Source organism: Cololabis saira, chromosome 13, assembly GCF_033807715.1.
Source record: "Cololabis saira isolate AMF1-May2022 chromosome 13, fColSai1.1, whole genome shotgun sequence".
NCBI lineage: Eukaryota > Metazoa > Chordata > Actinopteri > Beloniformes > Belonidae > Cololabis > Cololabis saira.
Window position 1 is genome coordinate 1,399,685 of NC_084599.1, and position 13,329 is coordinate 1,413,013.

General features: G+C 43.5%; 1 protein-coding gene across 4 annotated transcripts in view; it reads right to left on the reverse strand.

Annotated features, from left to right (window-relative positions):
• The window catches only part of ect2 (epithelial cell transforming 2), a 63,983-nt gene that overhangs the window by 12,426 nt on the left and 38,228 nt on the right, over positions 1–13,329 (reverse strand). For all 4 annotated transcript variants that reach the window (XM_061737341.1, XM_061737340.1, XM_061737342.1 and 1 more), the window contains 3 exons: positions 11,516–11,654; positions 6,498–6,652; positions 3,872–3,979 (listed from right to left, as the gene is read on the reverse strand). In XM_061737341.1, the coding sequence (XP_061593325.1) occupies positions 3,872–3,979; positions 6,498–6,652; positions 11,516–11,654 (402 nt within the window). The remainder of the gene's footprint in view (positions 1–3,871; positions 3,980–6,497; positions 6,653–11,515; positions 11,655–13,329) is intronic.

A 13,329-nucleotide genomic window follows, 5' to 3' on the forward strand; every position in this document is an offset into this window, starting at 1 on the left:
TGGGGGTTGGGAAGGTTCTGATTGGATAGGGGGGGACCGGAAGTTAAACTACCGGAAGAAAAACTAACTTAGCCACTACAACTTTGAAAAGCTCACAATTTTGATGTTTCCTGTTTCCATCTGTTCTTTTATTGATTTCTATTTATTAAATAAATGGTCTCTGCTCTTGACCAGCATTTACTGCTGCTGCATCTTGAAACTTTGTTTGGAAAACCAGCCCAGTGGAATATAAGCGTCATGGAGACAGACGGGTGAGGGAACGAGCAGAAAGAAAGACCGGAATTAATTTAAAGAGGAATGAGTGTATACATGATCGTGGAATTATTCTATTTGGATTTAAAATGGGAATAAAGCAGCCACTTACGGCTGGACGGGCCCCCACTTTACGTGACAGGCTGGTGTCTACCCATCTCTCTGCTTCAGATAAAAAAACTTGGCTTTATCGTCCAGTTAAGGGGACTTTTAAATGTGGCTTGTGCAATGCGTGTTGTCGCAGGATGGAGACGCACATTTTGATGTATAACACACCTGGGTGCACGTTACGGGCCGTATTAATTGCCGAAGGAATGCCATAAATTGCGCCAAAATTACACAATTAATTAAAAATAGCAGACTTCCTGTTCGGTTTCGGCCATGGCTCCAAGAGACTTTTCTTTAAGTTGCGACATGATACACGTGTGTACCGATTTTCGTTCATGTACGTCAAACCGTATTGTGGGGCTTGAGGCACAAAGTTTTCCGGGGGCGCTGTTGAGCCATTTTGCCACGCCCATTAATGCAAACCATTAAATATCAAATTTTTCGCCAGGCCTTACTTGCATGCAAAATTTGGTGAGTTTTTGGGCACGTTTAGGGGGGAAAAAAGGCCTTCCTTTCGTAGAAAGAAAGAAAGAAAGAAAGAAAGAAAGAAAGAAAGAAAGAAAGAAAGAAAGAAAGAAAGAAAGAAAGAAAGAAAGAAAGAAAGAAAGAAAGAAAGAAAGAAAGAAAGAAAGAAAGAAAGAAAGAAAGAAAGAAAGAAAGAAAGAAAGAAAGAAAGAAAGAAAGAAAGAAAGAAAGAAAGAAAGAAAGTTCTTTTTTGTAACTTTTTTCATTACAGATAGGGCCCGATTTACTAAGATCCTAAATAAAGAGTACTAAATTGCGTGTGCACTGAAAAAGTTTGCGCGTGCTGTTGTTGTGTGGTTTGCGGGTGATCAACTAAGATTGCGTGCGCAATTGATAACAGGTGCAAACTGCAGTATTTAAATGAGGTGTTGCGTGTCTTATGGTTTGCGAGAGCAAACTTTGCGCCATGGAGAGTCTGGATGAATCCGTGTATCATTCGTTCTTTCCATTTTCAATTGCCAATCAAAAACCAAAACATGAAAAAGTGACTGGTTATGTTGTTATTAGTAACAACGGCTGGTTTTTCATATTTCAATTTTAGGCACAGATCAAAAATACGAAATCGAAAAACGGGCCACAGGACTGAATTTGATTTTAATATTTAATTGGTCGGGTTTGCGTGACCCGGCGGTGCTCGGCATGATCTGAGGAGAAAAAGACAATCAGACGCAGAGCTGGAGAGCGCTTTGATTCAATCTACCGTATTTTCTGGACTATAAGCCGCACCTGTATATAAGCCGCACCAGCTCCATTTTTAAAAAAAACAATAAAAAAAAGATATATAAGCCGCACCCGTATATAAGCCGCATCCACTCTATTTAGAAAAAAAGATATGCAAGCCGCAGATATTTATGTTGTTAGATTAGCTATTTACTACATGTACAGAAGGATTTTGAGCTGTAAGTGATAAATAGATCCTTTCCTAACAGTGTCTTTTAACACAGCAGCAACTTTGCTGATTAAAACGGGACAGAACCAAGAGAAAATAACCGGTATTTATTCATCTATTTATCTGTTTGAAATCTGCTTCTACTTCTATCTGCTAAAGAAGAAGTAGCGTATTCTTCTTTGCATTTATTTTGTCTTAGTTTTTATTCTAATTCCGGTTAGCACTCCCCCGAGCGGTGGAAGAAAAATCCACAGAATAGCCGCACCTTTGTATAAGCCGCATGGTTCAAAACCTATGAAAAAAGTAGCGGCTTATAGTCCAGAAAATACGGTATTTATGAGTTAAGTTTTTATTCAGATGTCCACAGTATATTGCAAATATTATATATTATATAGCAAACACTGACAGTAAATGTGTGACAGACGGGACCATCATATGGTCGAAAGAAGAGAAGTGTTCAGAACAGCGCACAGAGCGCACACTAAAGGCTCATTTATGGTTCCGCGTTACACTAACGCAGAACCGACGGCGTAGGCTACGCGGCGACGCACACCGCACCGCGACCCAACGCCGTCGATTTAACGCAGAACCATAATTCAGGCGAAGCTGCAGTCTCTGCGCTGATCCTGACACAGCGGGTCGGAGCGGATTTGGTCATGATGTTTAACCTGTGTTTTGTGATTAATAAGGAAGGGTTTTAATTAAATGTAATTTACGAAGGATGATTTCACGTTCAAGAAGATAAATAATCAATAAAATACAAAGTTTTGGCACAAAGGCTTGGCCTGCTTGTGGGCGAGTGGAGGGGGGCACAATAAGAGAAGGTGGCAAGATATAAGGCGGAGAACTAAAGAACAAGTGGCCTTTAATAAAACTTGTGCAACCATTTTTAAAATAGCATGCAGCAGAATAAAGACTCTCTCTCTGCGTATTCTTTGATTTTGGATGTCGCCTCCTTGCCACAATAACAGCAGCAGCAGATTAGCACCTTCCTTTCGAACGTATTAAATACAGACGCAATCACAATACGCGCAATTACTTTCAGGCTTGGTAAATCTCATTGCGTGTGGTAAATTAACCTATTTGCATCTTCCCCTCCCAGTATTTAGCGCTCTCTGGCGGGTACGCCCCATATTGATTATTCATCAGGGCAAAAGTACTAAATGGATTGCGTGCGCTATTCTGCGGATTTCAGAGACGCAGTCGTCTTTGCACGCCGTTAGTAGATCAGCTCGCACATTGGTTTGCGGGTGATGTCAAGTTTGCACAGGTTTTTACGCACGCAAACCTTTAGTAAATCAGGCCCATAGTGTTCTTTCTTCTCCTTTTTCCAGTATTTAATTGTTTAACAATTGTTGGAGCCATTTATTGGTCATTATCTGTTATTTCTCTTGTTCACATTTGTCCTCCCACCTGCCCAGGTGATTTGAGTGTTCCACCCTGAGGAAGCTGTAGCCCTAACGCGTGGGCTGTAACCCACTTTTTTAATCTTCCACATGAAATAGCCATTTCAAATAAAGGCTTTTTATATTTGAAGAAGAGTGCCTTGGATTTTTCTTCTTTTTTGACAAACCAGCCACTTACTTCAGAATTAAGTTTAACTTGGAATGGCCATTTTCATTCGAAATAAGGTGTTTACATGGTAATTTTTACTGGGATTTAATTTTAATTCTGAATTAAACTTCCCATGTAAACGCACTCACTGCGTTGATTGTTGAGACATTTGTCATGTTTCATAGATTGTGTGATATCAGAAGACTGTGAACCCTCCTGTAGGGTTCTGCAGAGCACATGTAGGCAGGTGTTTTTTAAGAGCAGTGAAGAAGGTTGTGACAGAATTTGGTTTAATATAGATTTGACAGAAGGCCCACGATCAGACAATGTGCTCTTGCTTTTCATCAATCTTCTCCATAAAATCCCAGAATCCCCGTTTTGTATTTTTGGCACTTTGACAGAAGGCTGGATTTGGATCATTTGCTTAATAATCCTGAAACACTTTGGGGAGCCTTAAACGGATAATTGACATCCATGTTCAGAGGGCTGGTCCTGCTCCAGACGTTCTGATGGGATTATTGGGAGGCGTGAAGCTGATCTTACCTTTTTAGACGTCTTCTTGATGGCTCTGGACGCTTTGCTCAGGGTGCTGTCCATGTCCTTGGTGCTGACCTGAAGAGAGTCTGGGTCCGTGCACTGAATCAGGTCCTCCTGGTTTCAACACATCAGAATACACCTCAATAGAACACATCTTAACTTAAAAGGTGGAACGGTATTCTCATTTAGTTTAAAATGCTGCAAGACTAAATGTGCAACACAATTCAGTCTTACATCTGTCCCTCTGACTCTGTAGAGGTTTTGAAAAAAAGACAAGAGGAAAAGGCTCTAGATCAGGTGTCGGCAACCCGCGGCTCTAGAGCCGCATGCGGCTCTTTAGCGCCGCCCTGTTTGACCTTTTTTTCTTCTTTTTTCCTTTTTTCTTCCTTTTTCCTTTCCTTTTTAATCTCAAAATTTCGAATTTTTTCTCGAAATTTCGACATTTCGACTTTTTTGTCAAAGTGCATAATGAAAAAAATCTTCCCCCAGTTATAACTAATATAGATACATGCAGCATGTGTTGCCTTCATTCTAAGACTTATACAAGACTTTTCATTTTTTGTTGTTTTTGGTCCAAGATGGCTCTAAAACATTTTGGGTTGCCGACCACTGATCTAGATCAGGGGTTCCCAACCTTTTTTGTGCCGAGGACCAGCATAGTCCTCGGCACAAAAGTATAAACAAAAAGCTCAGGGACCGGTTGACAATTTATGTCAATTTTAATAAACAATTTAGAAAAAAACTATGCATTTTAAAATGCAGGCTATCATTGTTTTACTAACTTTACAATGGTTTCAGGTGCACATATTTATCCACCAACACTTGGCGACTCATTTTACGAAAATAACAGCCTATTTCAATTGCCAGACCGCTGCGACACTTTGCCAGCTGCTTTTCCTCCCAAAAGTTCGAGGCAGATGTCTTTTGCAGCGGGCAGTATTAGCTCCTCTCCAATTGTAAAGGGCTTTTTAGCTTTTGCAATCCGGTGAGCAACGAGATATGAAGCCCTCGTTGCAGCTACGTTAGCTGATGTTGTGGCCTTTAAAACTTGCTTCTGCAAATCTAACTCACGTTTTTTCCTTTCGAAAAAATCCACTGGTTTGTCTTTGAGAGAAGGATGTTTTGTATTTAAGTGTCTTTGAAGCTTGGATGGCTTCATTGCTTCGTTGGCGAGCGTTTCTCCACATAAAATACATAGTGGGTTTGGCGCCTCCAAATCGCCAATTGCAACAAATCCGTATTTTATATACATAATGTCGTACTTGCGATTAAAGCTTTTGCTTTTCTCTTTGGTAGGATTTTCCACTTGTTCATCACCATTTCTTTTACTCGAACAACCAGTAAAGAAATGGCTGATGGAGGTTTGCTGAGGTCCGCTCATCTCTGCAGCAGACTGTACCTAACCTGCAGCACCTGTGCATTGCGCTGTTCAGTCCGGTCAGGTACCAGAACTTATTGTCCGCCAAGCCATGACAGGGCTGCCACTCAAAGAAACACATTTCGATTTATACAAGTTTTGGATGAAATTATATGACAAGAAAATGCTTCAGGTGAAGAATATGGTGTAAAAGTTAACTTATTTCAATAATTCAACTAGAATATGGTGTCAAAGTTAATCTATTTCAATAATTCAACTTAAAAGGTGAAACTAATATATTACCTAGTCTTATTACATGCAAAGCATGATATTTTGAACCTTTGTTATAATTTTGATGATGGAATTGTTTATTGATTTCATAAAATATTCTCTAATTTATTTTTTATTTGGAGTTTTCAAACTGTGAGCCATAATCAGAGAGCAGCGTCTTGCTGGTGCAGGAAACTGCTGCACGGAGATGAGTGACGGACACTGGCTGATTTATGGTTCCGCGTTGCACCAATGCAGAGTTTACGGGGTAGGATACGTGGGGACGCGAACGTACGGTGCACGTCGCACGCGTACCCATCGCCGTAGCCATGCTGTCGATTTAACGCGGAACCATAAATCAGGCTTAACGCTGGCGCATTGTCAGTTTTCTTTTCGTCTTTTCAACTGAGCACGCAAACACAAACTGAGGGTGCAATGCTGATGCTTATGCACCATCGTAGAACCGGGCCTGGCATAATATATGTCCGTATTGGTTCAATACGGAACTTTTAATTCCCAACTCCTACCTGGAAATGAAGCCCGAGTCCTCCCCGCAGCGCTGTCTGGCACACACATAGAAAGATCTGGGCACAGACGCAGCAGGTCCTGTTGTCCCGCCACAAAGATGAGATGGCCGAGATGCCGACTGATGCTAAGCAGCCATTTCCAAAATTATCATAGTGCAACTTTACTAAAGTTTCCTCTCCCCCCTCCCTTTGCTTTTGAGTTGTTTGTATTTTCATCGGCCGTTCCCAGCTGTGGGTTTCAGTCGTATCATCAGTTATGCAGTAGAGTAGTTCATTTCACTAATTCACTCAAGATTGGAGCTGTGTTTGTTTCAGCCACAACAGCAGCACAGCTGTGGTCCGACCCGGTGGCCTGTTCTCCTCTCTTAGGCTTTTCCCGCCATCCTTAGAAAGATGTATGTGAAAGGCTGAAGATCCCGGTGATGGCGGCGTTTCCGTCCGTGCGTTAGCGTGTGTGTGTGTGTAGAGGAGCTCTCACCGAGTCGGCCCTGCAGATGGTGTTGGCAACGTGACGACAGAGCAGACGCAGCCAGGCACTCTTAACCGTCTCCTCCCCGAGCAGCTGGAAGCTGAACAGCAGGTTCTCCTGCTCCGTCGGAGGCCGGACCACCAGGGCAAACGCGTTCACACACTCTGAGGACGAGAAGCAGAGAGGAGTCAAGTCAGCCATCAAACACAGATCACACATTTAAAATACCATCAAACACACAGTGGTGTCGGTGGCGTAGTGGGTTAAGCAAGCGGCTCATCTATAGCGCTTTAACAGTATCTTTAGTATCTACTCAGCGGGACTCCACTCCAACCGGTTTTGCACTTCTCCACTCAGGGTCTGATGTGCCGAGTAGATACTTTTTCTGTAACTACTCAGCCGAGGTTCTAAGACCGGAGATAGACTCACAGTTCAGACCGCGTACCATCATGGCCGCCACGCGTATCCTGAGTTCATTTGACCAGTCAACGTGCACGTTCTCAAAAAGACACTGAACGAGACCTGCAGTTCTGGCTCTGGCCCGGTCTGATACCAGCTGGTATCAGGACCAGCTGGTCGCTGGTGCCGTTTCCTTTGCCGAGATCTCAACCAAAGCAATGTTATTATCTCCTCTTCATCCAATGTTGTCATGTAAACTTGTTTGTTGTTCTAATCTGCTACTACCGCTGCTACTAAATATTTAATCACTTTTCCAACTGTTGCTCTGATTACTGCCCCCTATCGGTCACCGCCGGTACGACGCGCTCTCCTCACGTACTATGCGAGCAACGTTGCGGTTGGTGGTGCAGGCGAACGGACACAAACAGCAAGTATATCCCAGGCTTAAGCGGCTGAGTCGGCTGTATCTGACGTCATCACACTACAGACCACCGATTGGTCGCCCAGATCCACCAGGAGCTGTCTCTTCATAGCTGCTCACGGCTCCAGCTGACTTTTCAGCAGCCGAGACTAAATAAATTTTAAAAAAAGCGTTGTCGCTTGAATCTTCTCTCACTCTCATTTTTTTAACTTTATATCAAACACAAGCCACAGATCCAGCAACACATCTATCATCTCCTCCAGGTTCTACATCTTTGTTGTCCTCTTTGTTTAGATACGCAATCAAATACGTCACAGCCGCTTCACTCCAACCTCCTACTTCTGATCTGGGTGTTGAAAAGAAACGAGGGCGAGGCGAGTGGAGTCAGGCTGAGTAGGTACTAGTGGAAAAGCACTAATACTGAGGCTACAGTCCTGCAGTGGTCACAGGTTCCAATCCCGGCCTGCGCATCTTTGCTGCATGTCATGCCCATTCTCTCTCTCTACCCCTTCCTGTCTGAAACTTCAATAAAAGCCACTAGAGCCCAAAAAAATCTTTAAACAAAAAAAACACAGTAGTGAGATATTTGTATACCTTGAAATAATCCCTTTGGCCTTACAGTTTCAGCCGCTGGGTCTTTTTACACTTGACCTCATGGGAACTCTCACGTTATCATCCTAGACATCACCACTACTTTCCATGCTTGTTTTCCAGAATTCAAATTCAAAATGACTTCGTTCATCCGAAAATAAATAGTAATTGTTGTAGGACTAAAGATTTAATTCTCTTCAAAGATTAAGATAACACTTAAGAAAACATTTTTAATATCATTTGCTTTGCTTCCATTACTGCAGAGAAAGTGTTTATCAAATGTCAGAGCTTTTTCGCGACAGCTATAGGACCTGGAATTGTTTTGCGTTTATGAATGAAGCTATGACCAAAGCAAACATGACTGAATGTAACTGATGTGTTGGCAGCAGAAATATCACCTCTAGTAAATATTTTAGGTATATTAGTATATATGTTAGAAGTCCAAACGACTGAGCTTAGACAATCTGAAGAGATGCGGATGTTTGGAGCCTTTTTCTTGACCATGGAAACATTACAAGACCCGTAACAATGTAAAACTAATAACATCGTGGTAAAAAAAGAGACATGTTCCAACGTCTTTATCTGATCATGATTTCAGAGCCAGCTGCATATCAATTGTAAAAAACCCACAAATATCACTACAAATAATGACTAGGAAGGAAAGCTGTGAGGGGAGATGTTACAGAACTACGGCTGTACCCACAATCATGCAAGAGAATCGATATTATCCCTTTATAGGGCGAGCTACCATATACGGTAATTTCCGTGGACATGAAAAACTACTTTCCCCACACTTCTCAGTGAGGTCTTGAAGTCATGTGAGTTAATCCTGCCAATCAGCACAGATCATGCTTTGTCACAGACACAGGGATTAAAGCAAAAAAAAATCCCAGGACGGAAAGTTTTCAGACCCCCCCCCGTTGCGATTGAAAACGTAAATTTATAATCCATTCCTGAGAGTTCATCAGTGGCAATATCCGTGCTAGTAGATACATATGTAATAATGACAGGGGGTTCTAAACGAGGCACTGCACTACAGACTCGCTACATAACTTTGAACAAAGCATCTGAAATTAAAATGCAGATATACAAACTCACAGCGCGTCACATTCGTAATGCAACGTAGGCTTGTAGCTCCGCAGTGTTTACATTGCGGCACAGCAACATGCGACGAGGTCTAGCGCTGAGTTATGGTTCTGCGTCACACCAACGCAGAGCACACTGATTTCTGAATGAATGGATAGATACGTCGCTTATTTTTTGCATATTATGTTTTTCTTTTCTGGCCTGGCGCATCGCGTTTTCGAGTCCGTTGTTTGGGTATTTTTTTTTTTTTTCCCCGTTCCGCGGAATGCGGAAATGTTTTGCTGAGACCAAAATCCGCGGAATTCCGCGGAAGATTCTGATGCCTGGTTATTAGGTGTCAGGTTACGTGCATCTAAAACCAGAGGAGAACTTTACTGTGTGTGCACAGCCAACAGCTGATTGACTGCAGTGGGCGCCGTTCGACAAGTCACCGCGGCGCTACAGACACCCCGGTGTTCATATTTTTTGTCGGATTTGCGCTGATCTCATAAAAAAATATCCCCAAAAAATCCCCAGGACGGAAATCCGTACCCAGTACGGAGAACTTTAATCCCTGCAGACAGTGTCATCAAGGCATCTGACCAATCAGTAGAGCCCTGGAGAAGCGGGAACTTCATTGATTTTCAAGAAGGGGAAAATTCACATTTTTGCTTGCACCTTCTTCCACACAAAAGTTCATAAAGCTGAAACTAACCATGCTAAGTTGATGACACTCACACAGTATGTGTTTGAATGATGGGGCTAACTGATGAGATAAGTGTTGCAGAATTAGTGAAATCAGTGAAATAGTTAGCATGAATAATGGTGATGGTGATATATATATGGTGATCCCATATATGATCATACGCCCCTCTGTGGTAAAATTAGTGCAAGTGACTAAGGAACCTTTTATAGACATATGCCAGATACTCTAGTAAGCCATACTTTGTGTATTTTTTTTACAAATACACCCCCTTATGGTCAAACTAGTTCAAGTGACAGTGTCCTTTTGTAGACATATGCCCGGTGCATCTAGTAAGTCATACTTCGGTTGTTTTCGTTTTACAAATAGCGCATTATAAGGTAAGACAATATTGGATGTTGCATTGCATGTTGCCACAGATTTATATAGCATAATATCAGTACCACCATTAATTCTAATGCTATTCTTCACTTCTTGTTCTTTGGCATGGTCAATGGCATGGTCAACCTGCATGCTGCTGGTGGAGAGAGAGGGTCAGGAGGTGATTGGACTGATTGGACGAAATATATGGATGGAGAAAAAGAGAAGCCCTATTAGTCAAGTTATACCATCTATGGAGAAAAGTTCTAATATCTCTATGAAGAGAGTATCATAAATATTATGTTGTATGTGTTTTTTGTATTTTTATACATATCCAATGTATGGGTACAATTTCACCCACAATGGGCAAGTAACCATACATGGTAACTTCAGTGTTAGATACAATGTTACTCGCGATGGGCAAGGAACCATATATGGTAACTTCTTTGACCTTGATTTGCATCAAGAATAAAAAAAAAATGTAAAAAGAAAAAATGCAAAATACTCTGGTAGTAGCCCCCAATAACACTCTAGGGCAGCACGGTGGCTTAGTGGTTAGCACTGTTGCCTCACAGCAAGAAGGTCCCCGGTTCGACTCCCAGGCCCGGCAGGGGCCTTTCTGTGTGGAGTTTGCATGTTCTCCCCGTGCTTGCGTGGGTTTTCTCCGGGTACTCCGGCTTCCTCCCACAGTCCAAAAACATGCGTAGTAGGTTAATTGGTGATTCTAAATTGCCCGTAGGTGTGAGTGTGAGTGTGATTGTGAGCATGGTTTGTGTGTCTATATGTGGCCCTGTGATGGACTGGTGACCTGTCCAGGGTGTAACCCCCGCCTCTCACCTAAAATGAGCTGGGATAGGCTCCAGCAGACCCCCGTGACCCCGCAAGGGATAAAGCGGGTAAGATAATGAATGAATGAATGTGTTTTTTGTATTTTTATACATATCCAATGTATGGGTACAATTTCACCCACAATGGGCAAGTAACCATACATGGTAACTTCAGTGTTAGATACAATGTTACTCGCGATGGGCAAGGAACCATATATGGTAACTTCTTTGACCTTGATTTGCATCAAGAATAAAAAAAAAATGTAAAAAGAAAAAATGCAAAATACTCTGGTAGTAGCCCCCAATAACACTCTAGGGTTGAAATTGTACATTTCCAAGTATTTCAATGAGTGCCCTATAAAGGGTTATACATCCCCACCAGTCTAAAATAAGATGCAGCATTAAAACATATTTGTCTATGTAACGCTCTCAATCAAAGGAAAGAAGAAAAATGAAGTTTTCACATCAGTTTTTCACTGACATTAAATGATAGCAGTTTAACTTTAGCAGACAGCTTTTTACTAGCTCTAACTTTACACCCCCCTACTGGAACACTGGGATGGGGGGGGGACTGGACATTCCCTACTCACATGAGTTAAACCCAATGAAATGATATTGTAATGATGTGCCAACAGCTGAGTTTTCCAGTGCAGGTCATTACCTTCAGTGTCCTGCAGGTCCAGAACTCTCCGGATCTGAGACAGCGGCATCAGGGCCACGTGTTTGAGCGGAGCCGGGGGTCTCGTCTGGCCCAGCGGGCTCTTAAACGTATTGATCACCTTGTGTCGCTTCCTCGCAATCTGCACGACAGACACAGCGTTCAATAAGCAGCAAATGTGAACCACGTCAACTTCAAAGTTGTGTCCCGTGAACACGAGGGCATTTACCAGCGTAAAGGTGTTAGTTATTTGGCAATAAATCAATCATGCCATCAGAGGAGTAAACAATGCAACTCCATGTCCCAGTCATTAGGAAGAGAAGAAAGAACGAGGGGGGAGACGGGGCGGAGAACTAAATAAAACACCACATTATCAGAACTGTTGATGGAGAAAAGAATTTAGATCTAAAACAATTTTGTCTTTACACACATGAAGAGCCACTCGTCACTGAAATAGATGAAAAAACATTAATTCAACCGATGTCAGGGACCACAGCCAACATTCATTTTGGGGGGATTTGGGGGTGTAAAAAGGTTAATTTTACGTAGGCCAGGGGTGTCCGTTCCAGCCCCAGGGGGCGCTGTCCCACGTGTAGAAGATGCTGCTTCCAGACACCGGATTTAGGCCCAATCCCAATACACCCCCTACTTTCTTCCACTAGCCCTCCCTCACTATCACTACCCCTAAAAAAGAAGGTACAGATTTTAGGGCACTTCAAAATCTTCCCAGGGGCCTGTCCCAATACTTCCACTACTCCTACTTTCAGCACCACCACTAAAATCAGGAAGTTGAGAGATAAAAGCTGTTTTAATTTCCGCTGTAGCGCTGTTAATATGCCACTTTAATACGTTTTAATATTTTTTCAGGCGTAAAAATAACCGTTAAGATCCCCAACCTGGGCTCAGTTTATCCAAATAATGGCTGTTAAGAAATTTGACCCAATGTTTTCGGAGATGAGAAGAGCCGCCGGCTCGGAGCAGCAGCAGCAGCAGCTCACGTACAGACGTGATCGCCAGGTCAACCTGCACGTCGTCCCGGGGAGAAACCTGCAGCTCTGTGGAGAATTACCGCTGGCTGAAATAAATCATTTAGGAAGATAAATGTTGGTCTAATAGATGAAATCTAACAGTTGCAGCTACGCCTGTTAAGAAATTTGCTCCGAAAATTTCGAGATTTCTGCTTGCTGGCTCCAGAGCTGATTTATGGTTCCGCGTTAAATCGATGCAGAGCCTACGGCGTAGGGTACGGCGTAGGGTACGGCGTAGGGTACGGCGTAGGGTACGGCGTAGGGTACGGCGTAGGGTACGGCGTAGGGTACGGCGTAGGGTACGGCGTAGGGTACGGCGTAGGGTACGGCGTAGGGTACGGCGTAGGGTACGGCGTAGGGTACGGCGTAGGGTACGGCGTAGGGTACGGCGTAGGGTACGGCGTAGGGTACGGCGTAGGGTACGGCGTAGGGTACGGCGAAGGGTACGGCGAAGGGTACGGCGAAGGGTACGGCGAAGGGTACGGCGTAGGGTACGGCGTAGGGTACGGCGTAGGGTACGGCGTAGGGTACGGCGTAGGGTAACGGCGTAGGGTACGGCGTAGGGTACGGCGTAGGGTACGGCGTAGGGTACGGCGTAGGGTACGGCGTAGGGTACGGCGTAGGGTACGGCGTAGGGTACGGCGTAGGGTACGGCGTAGGGTACGGCGTAGGGTACGGCGTAGGGTACGGCGTAGGGTACGGCGTAGGGTACGGCGTAGGGTACGGCACGCGTCGCCGCGTAACCTACACCGTAGGCTCTGTGTTGGTGTAACGCGGAACCATAAATCA